General features: G+C 37.9%; 1 protein-coding gene and 1 long non-coding RNA gene across 3 annotated transcripts in view; both read left to right on the top strand.

Annotated features, from left to right (window-relative positions):
- The window catches only part of LOC148130122 (uncharacterized), a 33,313-nt gene extending 28,607 nt beyond the window's left edge, over positions 1-4,706 (top strand). Inside the window, exon 3 of the long non-coding RNA XR_015750271.1 lies at positions 4,236-4,706. This is a non-coding gene — a long non-coding RNA (uncharacterized LOC148130122). The remainder of the gene's footprint in view (positions 1-4,235) is intronic.
- A 677-nt stretch (positions 4,707-5,383) lies between these two features.
- WASL (WASP like actin nucleation promoting factor) overlaps positions 5,384-21,950 on the top strand; it is a 29,998-nt gene continuing 13,431 nt past the window's right edge. The window contains exons 1-4 of one of the 2 annotated variants that reach the window (XM_087969386.1): positions 5,384-6,335; positions 18,140-18,274; positions 18,826-18,912; positions 19,301-19,397. In XM_087969386.1, coding sequence (XP_087825512.1) covers positions 6,198-6,335; positions 18,140-18,274; positions 18,826-18,912; positions 19,301-19,397 — 457 coding nt within the window. In that variant the 5' untranslated portion in view covers positions 5,384-6,197. Of the gene's footprint in view, positions 6,336-7,658; positions 7,926-18,139; positions 18,275-18,825; positions 18,913-19,300; positions 19,398-21,950 lie in introns of those variants that run through there. The other variant, XM_026669052.2, reaches the window with a different exon arrangement.

Below are 21,950 nucleotides of genomic sequence, written 5' to 3'. Positions count from 1 at the left end.
TGTGCAACCTTCCAGTGGCATTTGTTGGCACACTTGGAAGTAGCTCGCAGGGGAGTGAGCATTGTAGCTTTTGAGAACTTACTTCAATCTAACAGCTAAAATGTGTACTTCACTGGGTCAAATTTTTAAGTCTACATTGGGTACATGCAATATCAGGTAATATAAATTACGCTGCAGTGAACACATCAGGTAAAAATTGACATTTTTATCAGTATCATGATTCCCATAATTCCATGAGAAAAAATAAGGAAATACTCAGATAAATATTTCCTGATAACTTACCCTTCTGGACCTTAAAATATCTGATGGTGAGTAAGCTTGAAGTTATATTGTTAATTGGAATGTGAATTTATAGATATGAAGATAGTAGGCGGGCTTGCTACGTCTCTGATATGGTATGCTAAAACACATACTTTAGGTTTATCTTAGAGCAGGGATCACCAAACTTGGCAACTTTAAGACTTGTGGACTTGACTGGAGAATTCTGGGAGTTTGAAGTCCAAAAGTTGCCAAGATTGGGGACCCCTGTTTTAGTCACAAATGCAGAAACTAATGCTTTTCAGAAAACAGCTATGGTTCAATTTTATTGGCCTCTTGATCATTTGTACCTTTTCAAATGAAAATATTTGTAATCAATTTTTTTCCATTTTTTTTAACAAAAAGGGTTGGGGAACAGGATGATTTCTTTCTTTGGAGTTTCACATCTGTAATCAAAATTAATGGGCTATTTCATTTTTTGGCAAGATATTACAGGATGTTTGTCTATCAAAAGATATTTCAGGGCTGAATAATTTTAATCCTCTCATGTATACTAGTAGTGAAGTACACAACAGATGTTTTCTGCAATTTGTATACATTCACTCCACAATTCAGAGCATCTGCCTGTACAGTAGTATCCAGTATTTCTACTCTCTTCTATCAAATTATTTCAGATCCGTCTCCCATTTTTCAATAAAATGCAAATATGTTGGTTACAGGACATTACATGGTACATTAGAATAACTTTACAATCCCAAAATCCACAATCCTCAATAAATCCAAGCAAGCCAAAATTCCCCCTTCCTCTTCCAGGGGTGGTATCAAACAAATAAAAAAAAAAAAGAATCCAAGTCTATATTTTAAAGCCTTATTAAGATTGTATTTCTGTCCTCAAGTCTTCAAGGCATCTCCTCCAACAAGATCCAAATTTATATATTTTCTTTATCCTCTCCCTTCCGGCTTAATTCCGTCGGGAGGAGAGTAAACTTTCCCTTCAGCACCTCAAAATAGCCGCTTTTTTTTCTCTTGTGGAAGAAATCATCAGAAAACCATCTTTTCCAGGAATTAAATTAGATAAATCTCAAAGCCCTGGGTCGACCAAGAAGAACTTTTACTTTCAATAACTTTCTCTTCTTCCTCCTGCGCATACTTGCCCGGCTGTCAACTTCTTTGTGGCGGCCATTACGGACCGCCGCTGCACCGTCCTGGTAACAGGGGTTCTGCCGGCCAGGAGGGGGTCTGCAACACCCCCAAACCCTTCCTCCGGATCCCCTTACCTTCAGCTACCCCTGCAGGGCAGCCTTGCTCCGCACCCGTCCGGGTCGGAGCCCCAAAGCACCTAGCGCGGCAGGGGATCGCGCAGCTTCGCGAATCCCTACCGCTCATGAAGCCGACAAACCGAAACTTGGTTGGTGTAAGAAGAAAGAGGAATAAAGAAAAGAAAAGATTTATTTATAATGGCTTTCCTTTTTGAAGACCTGAGGATGAATATGAGCAAACAAAAGCAACCTGCAAAGATGGCATGGAAAAAGCTTTTCTATTTCTAGAAATGGCGCTGGTCAATTACCAACAGACAATGGAACAGATGGAAACGGAAGAAGAACAACAAGGAAGAGACGAAGACGCCATCTTCATTGAATCCCAAAACTTATCTAAGGAAGAAGGAAGGAAGAGAGCAAGGAAAATGAAGGACTTAAGATCTAAAAAAACATTTGAGAAAGAGAAAAATATGATTCAAAGTAAATATAATGATAACAAACAAGAGAAAAAGGGAACACAACAGAGAAGGGATCCCAGCAAGGTAGAGGTTAGAAGAAGAAGGGGGGTAGGAAGATTTGGTGGGGGAAGAAAGAAAGGGGAAAGGCGGAGAAAAGCCTCAAAGCTTTAAAATTGGATGGGAGAAGAGGGATTTTTTTAGAGACAAAGGATGAAATATAATTTTCTGTAAGAAAGATTCTGCTAAGGTACAGAAGATGGTATTGTAACATTTATATTTGAAATAGTAAATTAGAATGGTTTAAGATTTAATAAGAAATTAAAATGTTGAAGTTTTTAATAATGATTGATTTTTAAAATGTAATAAAATATCGAAGGAAAGGAGGATACAATGTATTTAAACATTTTTGGTGGATAGAATGTACCAAGCAGAACCAAATTGGGTATTTGTTATGCTGAATGTTAATTTTACTAACTTAGGGGAGGATAGAAAGGCATCATACTCTGATTAGTGATTTCAGGAGAAATTTTTTTATTATAAGAAGAGATAGAGAGATAAATGAATGGGCAAAAGATACAAATTTAATGATTTAATTAAGATGGATTAAATAAGATAGAAATGTGAAGAGTGATATGTGCTATTATTTTAGCCCATGCAAAGAGAGGTAACTGGGGCCAAGGTACTTTACTAAAAGATTTTTTTATGTTTGTTTGTGTTTGTTTGTGTTTTATGAGAATACTGGGGAAATTATTGTAGAAAGACAGGGAAAGACTTAATATGTAATGATTTGTTTGTTGTTGAAACTTTTAATAAAACTTGTTTTAAAAAAAAAAAAAAGAATAACTTTAAATGTTTTTGCAAAAATTTTAGAATGAAACCATAAAAATCATAAACAGATATTATCTACATTTGTGTTATAGATAATCCTTGCTTCGTGACCTTTACAATGAACCCTCCTCCCAAAGCTACTTGTTCTAGTCTTCCAACAGCCATACACACATTTGGCTGTTTGCAATGTCTAGTTGTGTGATGATTTTTGGTGGCTTTAACAGTTTCCGGCATTTTACTTCCAGCATGTGGGAAAAAACGCTCATTGAAGAAATCAGGTTCACTTAATGAATGTGGTGCTCACTTAATAACTACTGCAAAAAGAGCCATCAACCCACTTAGCAACTAACATTAAGTACAACTGTAATTCCAAACTCAATTACAGATGTAAATCAAAAACTACCTGTATTCTGAATATAATTACCTGGATAATAATCTACTGCTATGTTAAGTTGATATTTTTTTCTCATTTCCCTTTTCATTTTGTTGGATTCTTGGTAGATCTTCATTTTTAGTAGGCCTGAGCCCATAGAATTATAGAATGTCAGGGCCAAGAGTATATAAATATAATAAATAAATGCACCCAAACATGTCTTTCCTTTAATTTTACCAATCCAATGTTGTACTAAGCCATAATGCTTCAGAGTAATTAGCATTTAATGTGCTTAGTAATGTCTTACAGTATGTGAACCCAGGCAAATTGGGTTGCACAGAATCAAAGGGTCCCATGAGAATTTACTGGGGTTCCATATGAAAGTTCATTCCAATGCAACCAATTTTCCATCACTAGAAATTTGCCTCTTGATCATAGGTTCTAGGATGTGTGTGAACTTAGTTATGATTAATTCAGGGAGACTGTTAAATGCTTTTGTGGATCACATGTGAACTTGGTCACTGTTTCTATAAAGATCAATGTCCGAGTGAATGTTCTTAAATAAGCAAATGTAGCTTTAGAATACTCCGGATGTGTAGGATACAACATATGCTTTCCAAACAGAATGTAATTATCTTTCTTTGGAAATGAATCAGCTATCATTGTTATGGTTGGTTGCAAAGTCAACCAAATGTTTAGATTGGGTTTGATATTTTTATCCACCTATCAAGTCCCTCCCAAGGACCTGGGAGACGTTCTTGTTTGGTAGTATTCAAAGTACTATTTCAGGATGTAAGCTGTCCAGTAAGGCTGCCTTTTACACTGATTCTGTCAAGTGCCAATGTGGTCCAAATGATGCTCCAAATGTATTGGGATTGTATCCACTGCATTTGTCCCAAAGGCAAACTGGACTTTCTGGTTTTTTCCTTGAAGACGTTTCTCTTCTCATCCAAGAAGCTTCTTCAGCACTATAGAATTTTGAAGGTTGTAATAATCATCCTGTAATAATCCTGACCATTTTATGAGCAATGCAAAATACGTTTTTTTATCATTTGTCAGTAATGCAGGTTCAGCATGGTTGAAGTTTTGACATTGTCCTACCAATGTTTCCTTGCAAAATGAGCTATCTTCAAATGAAGGGGATTTTTTTTCTTTTCCAAGCAGAGCAGGCCAGACAATTAAAACCATTACTACAGATACAAGCAAGTACATGAAGATGCCTCCAGATAAAAATCCAGGAATTCCACAAAGCCAAGGATGAGACTGAACATACACAAAAAAATCTCAGTTCAGTTAAAAATAAAAATGATGAGCTCCTTCTTTTGTTTCGAACTTTGGAACCTCCATGTCAGCCTTTTCTCAACCTTTTGGCGATTCAAAAGATGCGGAGACTTCAGTCCCCCAGCCAACCTGTTGGGGAAGTTGAACACCATCCATTTGTCAAGGTTGTGAAACGCTGCTCTATTTGGACACCCGCGACTCAAGTTCCCACATTTCTTTTTCTTTCTTTTTTGTAAATTTTATTGGTTTTTAAAGACAAACATAAACAAACAAAACATCAAAACTTTCTTCCATAAGTATACAAGCAGTATGTCGGTTGGTTGACAGATTTTTTCGTGCATCCATTTCATAGTCTTCAATTACAGTTACGTTGCATAATAGCTCATATTATCAGTCAAAAGTTGAACGCCCTAGTATCATTATTAATCAATCATTTGACCATAATTTTATTCATTCATATTTTGCGGGATAACTCTAATTTACTTCAGTTTATTTTATATAACAATTCATATAATCCTCCCAAATACGAGTTCCCACATTTCGAAGGCCTTTTTATAATCTCGTTTTAAAGATGATTTGAGGTAGGACCTTGAGCCTTGAGCCAAACGTTTACCAAGCATCGGCGTGAGGCAAAGGCCAAAGTCCATTATCCCCCTTACTGAAAGGCAAAACTCTCGTGTAAGAAATCAAAGAAAAAAGACGGATTTTTTTTATAACAGCCACGTTTCCCCCCCTCTGGAGAGGCACAAATTACGCCGGCGGGACTGTCGGAGGCTTTAAAGCAAGGGTGTCCAACCTTGGCAACTTTAAGCCTGGAGGACTTCAACTCCCAGAATTCCCCAGCCAGCTTTGCTGGCTGGGGAATTCTGGGAGTTGAAGTCCTCCAGGCTTAAAGTTGCCAAGGTTGGACACCCTTGCTTTAAAGCCAGGGGCGGGCAGGTGACAGGAACGCACAACCCCGCTTCCCGCCACAAGCCCCGCCGCGGCATCTCCAACTCGCTTCCTCCGCCTCCCGCCGCCACCGCCAATTCCCAGACTTCCTGCATGACAAGGCCGGGAAAGCAGCCCGGCCTGAGCTCGCTCGCCCGGTATTTAACGGGGGGAGGCCCCAGTTAAAGCACGACTTCTGGGACTTGCGCTGAAGCTTGAAGCCGCGGGGCCGCCCCCCCGCCTTAACGCTTCTCTCCGGACCGGCGGTTGAAAGAGAGTCCGAACCCGGGAAGGTGGGTGGGTGGGTGGTTCTCCCGCCTGGGGCCGAGAAGCGGCGACGCAAGCTGGGCAGGCAAGCCTGAGGCGCCTCTCGACCCCGCGTCGTCGTCCTCCCCTCTCCTTCCGCGGCGTTTGGTCTCGCCCGCGCCTCCGCTTCCCTGCCATGTTGGATTGCACGGCCGGCGCCGGGGAGAAGTTGGAAGTTTAGTGCCTGTCGGGGAAAGGCGCGCCGAGGGGGCCAAGGAGCGAGACTGTCCCGGCCGTCCCGCATAGAGCCGCCGCCCCCCCCTCAGGCGTTGGTCCTCGGTCCTCCGCGGCGCCCCCCTCCCTCCCTCAGGTCGCCGCCCCGATGGTGCTGCAATAGCGCGGGGAGGCAGGCTGCTGCGCCGCCACCCTCCAGGAGACGCGGGGCCTGACGGACACCCCCTCCACCACATCACCCCGCTCCCCAGGCGAGCTTAGAGCCAGCTGCGAAGCCGGCGGAGGGGGTTGGCAGTCCCCGGCCGGGCGCCGGCGCCGGCTGCCGCCGCCATGAACAACAACCACCACCAACACCACCACCAGCAGCAGCAGCCCCCGCCGCCGCGGAGGGTCTCCAACGTGGGCTCCATGCTGCTCACCCCGCAGGAGAACGAGAGCCTCTTCGGCTTCCTGGGCAAGAAATGCGTGGTGAGTGGCGGACGGGGAAAGGAGAGGCTTCGCCCGGGCTTGGTTGGGCCTGACTGCCTCGGGGAGGGAGGGGGAGCAAACCCTCCCCCCCCTGCCTTGACCTCTCGGGAAAGGGGGTTTCGGGGCGGAAAGTGGGGGGTGACTTCCATCAGGAGGAAGAGGAGAAGGGGCTGCTCCGAGGAGGGGAGGATGCAAGAGCCCCGCCAGTTTTTCCGCCCCCAAACCCTCCCCCTTCATATTTCCTTTGGGGCGAGGGTCGTTTCGAATTTGGGGAGACCAGAAGGTTCCTGGCTGGAGCCCTTCCCACGGAACAGCTGCCTTTTTTTTCCCTCTCCCCCCTCCCGGCTCTGTATTGTTGGGGCGGGGGTGGGAAGATCAACCCCAAAGAGCTTTGGCTAAATTTGTACCGAAAAAGAAACAAAGGGGGGCGTGCGCGAGAAAAAGATGCACGTCTTTACTCTCCAAAGGGGAGAAGACTTCCGCGGTCTTTTTTTTTTTTTCCCCCTCTCTCCTCCCCCCTTTTCTTTTGGAGCTGGGATAAAATACGAGGTCCAGGTGATCCAAGCAACAAGAAGGCAGAGCCTGTTGACTTAGAGTAGGCCCATTGGATCCGCTTCGGCTTTGCTGAAAAGACAGAAAGAAACCTGCCTGGGGGTTTAGCTTCCCAACAAAACCCTTCACCCCTTTTTGTGGCTTGTTTCAGGCAAAGGCTGTTTTTAGCTAGCTTTGCTGGGTGGGGGGGGGTGGGGGGCTCTTCACTTTTTTTTTTTTTTTTTGCTAGGTTAAGATATTATTTTTCTCTTCCACTTCCTTTTTTTCCAACAGGTATGATTATCATGATTTCAGAGTATACCGGAAGTGCTCTGTGGTTTTTAATAGTGTGTGTGTCAGCAATGGAGGTGTTGCAATGTTTTTGGCGTGTGTGTGGAAAAAAGTTCAGCTAGTTATAAGGAAGCTGGAAGTTCATTTTATACCTGCATAGTTTCTGAACTTTCAGGAAATGAACTCTGAAAGGAAAATAGCGCTCTGAATTCTATACTCATCCGAGCAATAGATTTGCAGAGCACATACCAAATTTCCCATATAATATAATATAATATAATATAATATAATATAATATACATATACATATACATATACATATACATATACATACATACATACATACATACATACATACATACATACATATATATAAATATAAATATATCAATATATATATAAAATATATTTTAGTGGGGGAGGGAATACAGCTTATTCTGAAATTTTGGTAGTCCTCATGTAGCTGTCAGATACATATATTAGGTAATAGCTCCTCATATAGCTATTAGGGGACTGTATGCTCCTATGTGTTGGCTTAGCAAGTTTTAGTATACAATCTATATCATGCTATTTGATATTGAAATATTCTGCATTTAAATTTGGCCTTTTCTGATTTCTGAGCTGACAGACATTTAAACATATCACTAAAGAGCCTCGGTGGTTAGAGTGCAGTATTGTAGGCCGCCTCTGCTGACTACCAGCTGCCTGTAATTTGGCAGTTCAAATCCCACCAGGCTCAAGATTGACTCAGCCTTCCATACTTCCGAGGTGGGTAAAATGAGGACCCAGAACGTTGGGGGCAATAGGCTGACTCTGTAAAACAGTTTAGGGAGGGCTGTGAAGCACTGTAAAGCGGTATATAAGTCTATTGCTATTGCTAAATAATTATTCTGTATTCCAGGTGGATTAGCAGTCAATTTTTTCCTCTTCTGAATCATTAAAAAAAAATACAGTCATGAGTAAAGCACCATGGACATGTTCTGTTTCCTTTAAGGGTTTTTGTTTACGGGCAAAAATGTGTTTTACTAAAGTTTTTTCCCCTTTTATGACAGAAAAGGCAAACTTCAACTATATTATCAAGAAACTGACTATAGATTTGCAAATACCTTTGCCCACTGTAAATTTATAAGGATTATAATAGTATAGTAGTCTGGATGGAAAAACCTGTTTTTTTTGTTTCTGATGAGGTTAGATGGGTAAAGAAGATTCACAAAATCAATCTGTCATTCAGTCGTAAGTCATAATCTGTAATTCACATTTCATTAAGGCCAGGTTTGCATTCTGGATATGTTATGTCATTTTCAGGTGTTAATGGGAATTTGCAGAGATAAAGTAGTTTCTGAAAACTGTCTAATGAACAGGAGTTACTTTTTATCTGGGAATGCTGACTTACATGGGGAGAGTATACATTTATGTTGATTGTCATACTAAATTTATGTTAAATACTATAGACCAGGTGGCTAAATATTAATACTGTACTGTAATATTACTACCAGTAACAATCCATTTTTATCAGAGGGGAGAAAAATTAGCACTAAAAATGTCTTTTCCAAAATGTAATATACTTCACAGATTTTTAAAATCTCTTTAAAATCTCTTTTAGAATGTTACATTCTTTAGCAAAGAGCTGTTCCTAAGTGGAAAAGTTCACAGGCTTTGCCCTCAGGAAGTACTAGTTTTATTTCCAACTAGAAGTCCAAGTTTGCTGAAAAGACCTCCTTTATTATGTAAAGAGCCATTCCTAGCCATTTCTAATATTGAGCTGCATGGATTTTCACTAATTTAGTACAAGTTGAATTCCCTTGAAAACAAGAAAATGACCCATCTTTTAAAGAACAAATATGCTTTTATTTACGTAATTGTTTTATATGCAAATATAATCAATAAAATAATGCATAAAAAATGTGTAGTCAGCAGCAGAGAATTATATTTAAAGAGAAGCAATTTGGGTACTACAGTATGGGAAATAAAATAGTATTTATTAATAAAATTAAAAGATATATTCTAGATTTCTTTGTGATGACACTTGAAATATTTGAAAATACATTGCGCATTGGACTATATTATTTTGTTCCTCATATACAAAAATTGCTGAAAACCTCTTTAAAACTATTTTAAAATAATTGTATATTTTAGTGTAAAATGTACATTTATTAAAAACAAATCGTATTTGGGTTAGTTCCTTAATGATTAACACATAATTACATATGTGTATGCACTATATATATACTAATATATTGAAAGTATTTATATCACCGATATACTAACAGTATTTGACAGCACACTAACAGTTTACAGAGTTATAAAACCATAAATAGTAATGTACACAACTTTTCTACCTTTACTAAAACTTTGTGCTCCTATTATGTTACCTTCTAATTAGGCAGTAAAAGTTGTGTGAAAGAGTTTTGACTTCAGGGCTCTCAGGAAGTTATCAGGGAGGATACCATTCAGATTTCAAAAAGCAGATTGTTGTATTGCATAGGTCATAGGACATACAGAGAGCAGCATCATATTCTTGTTCTCTTCTGATCTCATGTGGAAGTTGTACTCTTTTAACTACTCCTTTTTGGCTGGACCTACCGGACAACATGGTTTTACCTGGAATAAGTGGTCCTTCAGATATGTGTATGTTTATAACGTATAATAGTGTTTTGTGATGTACTGTTTTCTAGCTGCAAATGCCAGCATAAAATAACCAACCACTTTCATTTCTGGAATTGTAACTGCTAGGCCAAGAATTATAATGCAAGTGAAAATCAATGCGATATAGAGGATATGAACCATGACTGATAAATAATATCTTCAGCATGCAAAAATGTTAGGTTCAGTCTCTTTTAAACTGTTTAAAAGAATATGTGATGGAAAAAAAAACTTTACTTAGAGAATCTGAAGAATCTCTGGTTAACAGTAATTTTGGAGAGACAGGTAGTCTGACCTTTTCTAAATCAACAATAATCCTTAGTCTTTTTGAATTATAACAAATTCTGTAAGGATAAAGTAAAGTTGTTTAGTCTTATTCAGTAATAGCAGATCCCTTTATTGAGCTCAATACAGATAATCCTTGTTTAATGACCACTTGCTTAGCAAACATTCAAACTTGCAGCAATGCTGAACCAGTGGTAGTTATGACCAATTCTTGAACTTTTGGCCATTGTAGTGTGCCCCACAGTCACATTACTGCTGTCCAGATGCTTAGCAACCAGCCTGGATTTTGCTGCCATTGCAGCATCCCATGGTTATATGATCACGATTTGTAATCTTCCTTGTCAGCTTCCCACAGGAAAAGTCAGTCAGGAGGTTAGAAGTCAAAATTACATGAGGTCTTTGCTTAACAGTAACTTCAGGCTCCCAGAACTGTGGTTGCTAAGCAGCGCCGTCATACAACAATCACACTTTATGACTGCATTGCTTAACAGCAGAAATTCTGGTCCTTCTCCAATGGATCGTTTATGTACCTTCCTGCTTCTTTAAAAATTACTTTTTTTAACTTGATTTCATTTAGTTATTTTCCCAATTCAGGTTTAAGAAATCTAAAGTCGTTTTATTGGAATGGACCACATTCTTTCATTTTCTTTAAAATAGTTTTACTCCATACCATTCATTGCTGCTTAATATCATGAAAATGTATTGTCATTTCGGTAGGATATAAGTTTTCTCCAGGTGATTTCAGAGATAGATCCATGTTCACAAGCTCTGACATGCTGAGAGTTAATATGATTACCTCACCTGTTGAAAGGTGTCACAATTTATTTTTTTCAATCTGTGAGAAAAACGTTAACTTTTATTGAAGTTGACTGCAAAGCTATTTGCAGAAAATGTGTGTGAGATGCTAACATGCTATACTACGTCTAATATTGATTGTTTTTAATTGTGCCCCACTATACATTCCTAGTTTAGTGTATTGTTTATATTCCTAATATATGCCTAATATGTAGGAATAGCATGAATTTATTGGACTGGCAGTATGTTTTGCATGAAACCCAGAAGAGCAACAGGCGATGGCTGGCTTGCCCAGAGAGATGATTCTGCATGCCACTTCCGGTATGTGTGTCATGGGTCTAGACGTAGCAATAGGATAATAACTGGATTGTTGCACTATGCTCTACCCAGAACTACTCTTAAAGAGTATTCAGGAACTATAATTGGTACAGAGTGCATTCTGGAGAGGGTAGTCATTGTAACATCGCTGTTACATAAGCTTCATTAGTTGCTAGTTTGTTCTGGGACCAATTCAGTGTATTGGTTATCACTTTTAAAGCCCTTCAGGGCATGGCACTAGGTTATCTGAGGAACCATCTCACCTCTGGAAGCGATTAGTGAAGTAAGAAACAAAAGTCCAGCCCTGTACCATCTATGCTCTTGCACTCTTTATTTAATTGTTAATTTTAATGCTTTTATATTCTTTTATGCCCCTATAAACAGCCCAGAATTTGATTAGTAAGCAGGCAGCATATGAATTAAATAAATAACTGTATTTAAGATAGTGTCTTAAATGCATTGAAGGTATTTCTTTATTAAATACGCAGCCCATAGTGATATTTTTGCATGATTTGCTCCATTTGTATGAACCTTATATTCCAGCATATTGGATGCAGATAGAAACAAGGCTGGGGTTTTGATAATCTAGTACAGTGGTAGTCAATCTGGTCCCTACCGCTCACTAGTGGGCGTTCCAGCTTTCATGGTGGGCGGTAGGGGTTTTGTCCCCTACTTTATAAATCACCATTACTGTGGAACCGGTGGGCGGTTAGAGAAAACTTTACTACTAACAGAGATACAAAAGTGGGCGGTAGGTATAAAAAGATTGAGTACCCCTGATCTAGCACTATTTGCAATAACACTTACTTGTTTCACAAGAAAAGTTTCTTTTTTGGGAGCATTGTCTCAATTCTCCACTAGCCATTTAATCATAAAATTGACCTACAATAATATGTAATACTCCCATTATCAGTAAAATTAAGTTTGAGGTTGGATTTCTATAGAACATTTGCATTTTGTTCTTGATGCTCGGGCTTCTATATAAATAGAAACATTTTTTTATATTTCATTATGTTTCCACAGAGCACTTTTGTTTAAAAAAAAGTGAATATGTACTCCATGTGACCTTAATGTTTTAAAGGCTGTTCTGTTTTCTTTTTAATCTTTTACATGCTTGTGTTACTTATTAATTAAGGGTTTGCAGCTTCTGTACATTTTTCTTTTAAAGAGTAATTTAGTGTGCGGGATTTGTCTGATTATCAGAGTAGTTGCTATTTGCTTTTCCATAGCACTGAAAAAAATTACCAGGGAAGGAATGACCAAAGTGAATGGGTTTTTTTCATTTTCAAAAAGAATATTGTAAATAGATCTATCACCTCTCTGTTATTAACCATATGGAATTAGACCAGAAACTGAAATAACCTGAAATTTGGAGAAACATTTACACTGAGTTCTATGATACAAAAGGAAAGATAATGGGAACAGTTTTTGGAACATTGACTAGTGTCTAAACTTCTGGACCTTGGGCTTTCTAATTCAATCTACCTTTGGATTATGGATTTCCTGTCTGGCCGCTCACAGAGGGTCAGATTAGGTAATCATACCTCTTCAGCCCTTATTCTTAACACTGGTACACCACAGGGTTGCGTGTTGAGTCCCTTACTCTATACTTTTTATGTGCATGACTGCATTCCCACTCATGCTAGTAATACTATTACTAAAATTGCAGATGATACGACAGTGGTGGGACTCATCTCCGGGGCAGGGGGGGGTGAATCTGCCTACCGAGATGAGGTGGACCGGTTGCTTTCGTGGTGTGGAGACAATAACTTGGTCCTCAACACCAATAAGACCAAGGAGCTTATAGTGGATTATACAAGGAACAGATCAGACATCCAGCCCTTGCTTATCAATGAAGACCGAGTGGAGCAAGTGGCCAGTTTTAAGTTTCTGGGTGTTACCCTAAAAGAAGACCTGACCTGGGGTGCCCACATTGCAGCCCTGGTCAAAAGGGCCCAGCAGAGATTTTACTACCTGAGACTTCTCAGAAAACAACAACTGAATGAGAAACAGCTGGTGACCTTCTCCTGCTGCACCATAGAGAGCATTTTAACATACTGCACCTCTGTATGGTTTGCCAATTGCACAGTGGCAGATAGGAAAGCACTCCAGAGGATTAACGTCATTGCCCAGAAGATCATGGGTTGCCCTCTCCCCTCTTTGGAAGAACTTTATAGCTCCCGCTGCCTTAAGAAAGCTCAAACGGATGAGATCCATCTCATCCTGGGAACCCTTTTTTTGATCTATTACCATCTGGCAGACGGTACAGGATAATAAAAACAAAGACAAATAGGCTGAAAAACAACTTCTATCCCAGGACAGTAGCTCTTTTGAATTCTGCTGTATAGTGCAGTGTTGGTGTGGTGTCAGGGGTTTCCAATTCAATGTGTGAAGGGTGAAGGATATGTGTTTGTGTTTATTGTCATGGTCATGATATGCACTGAAGATGGTGTTTGATTTCGTTGTACGAGGTGCAATGACAATAAACTAAACTAAACTAAAAACTAAACTAAAAAGTCCTGATCATAAGGGATTGCTTCTTCCTTCACTGGGCATCTGTAAGGCTTGGGTGGGTGAGGGGCGGAAGCTACATTTTAGCAATTACTATCAAGATTGAACTGCTTGGCTCCTTTCGGATAGAATTGCTGTTCAACTTGCCATTGAACTGGGTGGGGGAAAGGATGGCATGGAATGCCAAAGGTTTACGCATGGAGCATGAAAGCCTGGAAGCTATCAAAATCACCCGAGAAGGAGGTGGACTATTCCCATAACAAAAGGACATCTCTTAATTGGGCAATGTGAACACCCAGGAGTGGGGAGGAAAGGGAAGCTATTGTTTAACTAAGCAAGTCTTTGGAAAATCAGAGCTGGTTTTGTTTCTTCAGTGCCAAAATGGTGTATCCAATAAAGTTTTATTTTGGGGAATTCAAAACTTCCGAGAATGTTTACTTCTTTGGGGTTCGTTAGTTGGGCAGTTAACAAATACACAGAAACACACAGAGATATCTTCATTTAACAACCACATTTGGGGGTGGCAACTCAGTTGTTAAGTGAAACAATCGCTAAGTGAAATCATGATCTTATGATCTTACTTCAGCTTTGCTTTACAGGAAGGTCAAAAAGATGAAGGTTTGTATATGTATTTAAAAATGGTTTTAATATATGGTGGCTTCTTTCCAATATGCTGATGCATAACTGTAATATAGAATGCAAAGAAAGGGGAGTTTAAAGATTTTTTTTTGGGGGGGGGACCCGTGAATAATAGTTTGAGCAAGTGCTTTTTCTCCAGGAAATATTCTTAAACTAGCTTTTTTCACTCCACACTTTTAGCCAAATCATCTTGAAATTATTTCCTGCATTACAGTCCTAAAGTCAAAAGAGGCATCACTGTACAGACTGCAATACTAAAATAGTATTTGACCTCTGCGGTTAAGACTGTGAAAGTTTGAAACTTCCTGCAATAGTGTGGCTTTGAGTGAAATACCACAAATGAGCTTCCTTTTTTTCTGGCTAGCAGTTTATATTTAAAATGCATGACTTTGTCCCTTCAAATATTAAAGGAAGAGATTTTCTTTGTGGGAAAAAAAGATCTAGAAGAATATCTTCAAAAGGAAACATTGTGTATGTAGCATGGAAGATTTATTTTTTTTAATTTTGATAACCACTATGATAACTTCTGCATAAGAGTTGTTGGAATTTAAACTAGAAAACCTACTTTATTTATTTGATTTGATTTGTCAATCACTTATAAAATAATAGATATAAGTATAAACATGAGTAAGAATACAGAAAATAGGTACGATTAAATGGGGACAATAGGACAGGGACAGGAGGCATGATGGTGCACTTATGCACGCCCCTTACAGACCTCTTAGGAATGGGGTGAGGTCAATAGTAGTTAGTTTGAGGTTAAAGGAGTGGGTGGTTTGAGGATGTAACTACAGAGTCAGGTAGTGCATTCTAGGCATTGACCACTCCGTTGCTGAAGTCATACTTTCTGCAATCAAGTTTGGAGCGTTTAACATTGAGTTTGTCTGTTGTGTGCTCTTGTATTGTTGCGGTTGAAGCTGAAGTAGTCATTGACTGGTAGGACATTGTAGCAGATAATTTTGTGTACTACGCTTAAGTCCAACTGTAGGCAGCATAGTTCAAGATTGTCCAAGCCCAAAATTTCAAGTCTGGTGATATAGGGTATTCTGTTGCAAGCAGAGGAGTGTAGTACTCTTCTTTTGAAATGCTTCTGGACTCGCTCAATTGTATTAATGTCTGATATATAGTGATATAGTTATTCTATTTTGGACACCAAGGTTATAATTTTCACACTTCAGATTTTTGAAACAGAAAATGTTGTTATAGCTAGCTTTCTTATGGATAAAAAATAGACCAGTCAACTTTTTCATTGTAGGATATCGCAACTCATTTAGTTTTGTTGCATATAAAATCTGCCAGTTAAAGATGCAGAACATCAAAATACAGACCGGTTACTCCATATTGTGTACTCTAGTCCTACAAAATTAATCTTCCACTGTGGCCTAAAAGATTGGTTTTAGTTGTGTTAGACTATCAAGCTTTGTTTTAAATATTTATATTCTGCCTAGCCTTTCTGTGGTTATATAACATTAACAAAAACACAGAAATTAAAACGAGAATACTAGTTTTCACAAAAGCATTTTTTTAAAAGGACTGCTAGGGAATTATGTCAATTACCTATTAATATTTTAATGATTTTGTTGATATATGTTGAGTGCTTAGCTGTTGGTGATCCAAAGCCAAATGAAGATCATGCACAGATGCACAACAAATTTTGTACAGTGTTTTAAAAAAAGTCAAACAGGATTTGTTTAAAATACTTTGAATTAATTTCTTACTCTGTGTTGTCTAATTTTAATAGAGAATAGGCTTTTATCTGTGTCCCTGGCCAAAGGTAACGTTAGGGATATAAGTTAATATATTAATGTACAAAATGGACTACCTGTCATTTCTATTTCTCTCCCTGCTCTGAATTGCGCAACTTGGATAAAGTGCATAAACTAATTGATACATTAATAAGATGATGTCCACTGAATACAGTTAACTTTTGGAACAATCAATACTTATTAGTTATAATTTTGATAGATAAATTTGGAAGTGTTGATGTATCTTCATGTTAGTGTTTTTCAAATACAGGTGAAACTCAAAAAATTAGAATATCGTGCAAAAGTTCATGTATTTCAGTAATGCAACATAAAAGGTGAAACTAATATATGAGATAGACTCATTACATGCAAAGCAAGATAGTTCAGGCCGTGATTGGTCATAATTGTGATGATGATGGCTTACAGCTCATGAAAACCCCAAATCCACAATCTCAGAAAATTAGAATATTATATATTATATCAATAAAACAAGAATTGTACATAGAACAGTGTCGAACCTCTGATAAGTATAAGCATGCATATGTACTCAGTACTTGGTTTGGGCCCCTTTTGCAGCAATTACTGCCTCAATGCGGCATGGCATGGAAGCTATCACCCTGTGGCCCTGCTGAGGTGTTATGGAAGACCAGGATGCTTCAATCACGGCCTTCAGCTCTTCTGCATTGTTCGGTCTCATGTCTCTCATCTTTCTCTTGGCAATGCCCCATATGGGTTTCAGGTCAGGCGAGTTTGCTGGCCAATCAAGCACAGTAATCCCATGGTCATTAAACCAGATTTTGGTGCTTTTGGCAGTGTGGGCAGGTGCCAAGTCCTGCTGGAAAATTAAGTCAGCATACCCATAAAGCTCGCCTGCTGAAGGAAGCATGAAATGCTCCAAAATCTCCTGGTAGACGGCTGCGTTGACCCTGGACTTAATGAAACACAGTGGACCAACACCAGCAGATGACATGGCTCCCCAAATCAACACAGACTGTGGAAACTTCACGCTGGACTTCAAGCATCTTGCAGCGTGTCCCTCTGCATTCTTCCTCCAGACTCTGGGTCCTTAGTTTCCAAATGAGATGCAAAAGTTGCTCTCATCAGAAAAGAGGACTTTGGACCACTGAGTAACAGACCAGTTCTGTTTTTCTTTAGCCCAGGTAAGACACTTCTGACATTTGTTGTTCAGGAGTGGCTTGACAAGAGGAATACAACATTTGAAGCCCATGTCCAGGATCCGTCTGTGTGTGGTGGCTCTTGATGCACTGACTCCAGCCTCAGTCCACTCCTTGTGAAAGTCCCCAACACTTTTGAATGGCCTTTTCCTGACAATCCTCTCCAGGCTGCGGTCATCCCTGCTGCTTGTGCACCTTTTTCTTCCACATTTTTCCCTTCCACATAACTTTCTATTAATGTGCTTTGATACAGCACTTTGGGAACATCCAACTTCTTTTGCAATTACCTTTTGAGGCTTTCCCTCCTTATGGAGGGTGTCAATGATGGTTTTCTGCACAACTGTCAGGTCAGCAGTCTTTCCCATGATTGTGATTCCTACTGAACCAGACTGAGAGACCATTTAAAGGCTCAGGAACCCTTTGCAGGTGTTATGGCTTAATTAGCTGATTAGAGTTGGGACAATTTGAGCCTAGAATATTGAACCTTTTCACAATATTCTAATTTTCTGAGATTGTGGATTTGGGGGTTTTCATGAGCTGTAAGCCATCATCATCTCAATTATGTCACGTCATGGCTTGAACTATCTTGCTTTGCATATAATGAGTCTATCTCATATGTTAGTTTCACCTTTTAAGTTGCATTACTGAAATAAATGAACTTTTGCACAATATTCTAATTTTTCGAGTTTCACCTGTACATTATTTTACTATGTTGAGTCCTGTGGCATTTTGTAATACATTCAAAGAAATTGAGTGCACCATTATCTGCCTGGAAATACTATTTTCATCAGATGAATTCTGAAGGATTTATTTGTGACAATGAAAAGATGACATCAAAATTTTAACATAAATTTTTAAAAATTTATTTTAGACAATGTGCTCTGTCATCGTCCAGATATATGCAGCGGAGCGCAATGCTATGTGGTCAAAGAAATGCTGTGGTGTAGCTTGCCTTGTGAAAGACAATCCACAAAGATCCTATTTTATCAGAATATACGATATCAAGGTAAAAAATTTCTTTAGTTTATATTTCTATTGTTTATATCTTATGAAAATGTTAAGTCATAGGCAGTTGCATATAATTACAAATTGTTTAAATATTAATTGCTAAAGCAGTATGTATAAAGAGTGCTATGCAGAAAGCATGCCTTTTGTTTTTCATATTCAATTGCAGATATTTTCTTGCTAAAAGCAGATACGGCTTAGTTTTTGCTTTTACAACTTCAGGGAAAAAATCTGGTCTGTTTACACTGGTACATGTCCTATCTTTGAATTTTACCCATATTTGTTTTAATAGGCTTTGAGACAGTACAAGTTACATGAGAATTGTAGCACATTTTCAAATTTATACTAAAAAAGTACAGGTTACCAAGAATTTAAGCTAGTTTCTGTATTTTAAGAATATAATTTTGATCTGAAGCAAAGTCATCAGGAAGAATGTAAAAAGTTAGAATGTCCAAAGGTGAGATATAAATCCATGCATATTTGCTTATAATTTATTATCTCAATGTCTGTATCTTCTTCCTTTCTCCTTCTACCCTCTCATCACTCTTGCAGGATGGAAAACAATTATGGGAACAAGAATTATATAATAACTTTGTATATAATAGTCCTAGAGCATATTTTCATACCTTTGCTGGAGATGTAAGTATTTTCAGGAGTTAATTCGGAAAAGTGACTATATTAAATCTAATTTCTTTAAGTAACCTATGAAATATTAAATAATTTTATTTGATGGCTATATTTTTATTGATTATTTTCAAACATTTTAATGTTCAAATAGAACTGTTTGACTGATTTTTTTATTTGAAAAATGTAATTCATGTTTAATCTTATTTTTAGTTATCTTATAACAGAAAGATACAAGATAAAGTATTCCTAATTCCAGATGAAATCAATAACGGGGGAAAAAAATCTGAAGCCTACTTTTTTTCAGTGGGTGTTTTGTTTGTATAGTTTCGTAAGAGCTGCTGAAAAGCTGTATATTTTTATTCCCTGTCTTAGGTTGATCATAAACGTTATTGTTTTTCAGACATGTCAGGTGGGTCTTAATTTTGCTAATGAAGAAGAAGCTAAAAAATTCCAAAAGACTACAACAGACCTGCTTGGACGAAGGCAGAGAAAATCTGGTACTTATATAGTTTTTCAATGCTTGTTTATCTTGTTTGTAGTTCTAGCTTATAAGAGGAAACCTTTGGCCTCTGGTCATACCCAATTAATCTGTGCCCTCCCTATTTTGCTTTATAACAGTTCGGCTTGAATAAGTTTTCAATTAATGGAGTCTTTACCCAATACTAATGCAGCATCAGGTAGAGTTGATTGGGCCAGTGCTGATAACTTCCTGAACTTCCCCTATTGCCACTGTGCTAAAATTAGTTTTTTTTTTTTTTTAAAAAACCCAAACCCTTTTCATAAATTATTTTTGTTTGTTTTTGTTTTTTTACATAAGTTCTGTAACAACATTATTGCCTCAAAGCTCTTCTGTGTATTAATTAGCAAGTAATTACTTTTCACAATTTGAATTTAAAATAAAAGAGAACATATGCAGATACAGGCAAAATGGATCGTTCTACACAGTGCCTCATAGTTTTAGAATACTTTTATTACAACCAGCTTTAGTGGCTATGTAATCTATTAAAGAATTAATCGATCAATATTATTCCTTCCTAGAAGAGTTAATGTAAATAATAAAAGCTAACTGAAATTCAGCAAAATAGGCCAGTGAGAATTAATGGGGATACCAGAAAACCAAGTAGGATAAACCCAAGATAGGTAAGGAAAAAAATGTTTTAAATAAATAAATAAATAAATTGGATTTCCTACCTTGGCTTAGCACAAGACTGAACATGCTCAGAAGCAACAATATATGGCATATTAGTTGAAACAAACATGAAAAAATAGAGTTGCTGGCAAAAGAAATCTGTTGGAGGAACATTTCAGTTAGGAAGTAAGAATATTTTGCTGTCTGGTCAGATGCTTTATGTACCTAACTTACTTAAAGCTTATTTAAATATATAGTATTTTAGTGCCACAAATACATGTTTTCTGTTTAATTTTATACATTCATGCATACATAGGTGCACACTTACACAAAATATGTATACTATATACTACTGGGTATGCTAATTCTTCATGAATTTGTAGCTTACGTTCATCTTTTTTCTGCATTATAATGTAGTTAGCTGGAGCTTGAAATTACCTAGCTGCCTAGATACATTTATCTAACTTTTAATGTTCAGCTACATTACGAATTGTGTAATTTCCGTCAAACCATTCAGCACCCCATCTTTATCCACACAGATCCTCTTGTGCCCCCTTCTCCAACCCATGCTGCTGTACTGTCCTCAGTCAATGCAGCACGTACCTTTCTCAAATCACATGGAAGCTCTTAAGCCCCAGATATCCCCTTTCCAACCCAGTCTCCCCCACCTGGCAGCATGAGAAAGAAAAAAAGATGAATCGATTTCTGATGCTCCTGAGAAACTCAATGGGGAAGTTGCCAGAAAGTCAGAAGTCATTCCTGCTTCCACTGATTTTTTTTTTTTTTTGCTTAATTCCTTTTGTCTGTTTAGGTAGGGGTAATGATCCAGTGGGCAGAGATTGTGTAGTGTTCATATATGTACATGTACAAATATATACCAGCAGCTATATACCTATAGAAAATTCTTTAACCTCTCATTCTCTAAGAAACTATTTCTAGGAATTATGATAGTACTCGGGTTAATATTTTTGTGTGCTTTCCATACAATATAGAATTTTGAATTTGTTTTAAAAATCAACGTAAGATAAAATTTATTGGAAACAATTGAAATCTTTTTCGGCAAAGTTATTTTTGGAGTTCTTAATCGTGGCTTTCTTTTCTTCTTCTTTTAAATGGACAGAAGTTGTTTAGCCACTAGATGGACTCCTAAGTCTGATTTACACTGCTGGATATAGATTTGACCACAGAAAGTTTTCCATGAGTCTCCTAGTCTTCATATGTTTTAATATGAATTCCAGCATGAAGTAGGGGATTGGACTCTGCACTCTGACCTTTTCCAACATTATCATTCCTACGATGTAGGTTTACTGACAGATAAGGATTTTAGAATGAAAAATGATATAATAAGGGACAGAGCATCCTGTTTTGTTCCCTTATTATTTCAAGATATTTTTTTTTTACAAATGATGAGATGAACCACATCAAACCTGCTTCAAAATGTAGGTGGGAGATAATCTGGCTTATTCCATGGGGGGGGGGGCACCTTAAATTACTGCACATTAAATTTTTTTTAAAGGTTTAAATACATTTTGCTGAGGCTGAGTTGCCTTTCAGTTAAATAGAAAAAGAGCTTAAAATTCATCTTAAATTTTATCTCGTTCAAATTAAGAACTCAATATAGTATCTCAACTGTTTAAAAAAAAAGTATACAGTTGCGGTCCTTTTGGGTATAATTTACATAAGTCATGGACACGTTAGTGCATATCCTTTTATAATATATTTGAGGTTTTTGAAAGTTTTAGATAGAATAGATAAAAACTTATTCTTACATATGTAATATTTGTAGATCTAACATTTTAATTGTGGAAAATATTACTGCAAAGTATAACACATTGCTTCTCTATAATATGGTAAAATGTATGATATGTACACATTTGTGAACTATAAATCTAAAAATTCATATATATATTAAATGAGGTAA

This window comes from Notechis scutatus, chromosome 6, assembly GCF_049901735.1.
Source record: "Notechis scutatus isolate UNSWTSFEM ecotype Mainland chromosome 6, rNotScu1.2, whole genome shotgun sequence".
In the NCBI taxonomy this organism is placed as follows: Eukaryota; Metazoa; Chordata; class Lepidosauria; order Squamata; family Elapidae; genus Notechis; species Notechis scutatus.
This window is presented reverse-complemented; position numbering and strand designations above follow the sequence as displayed.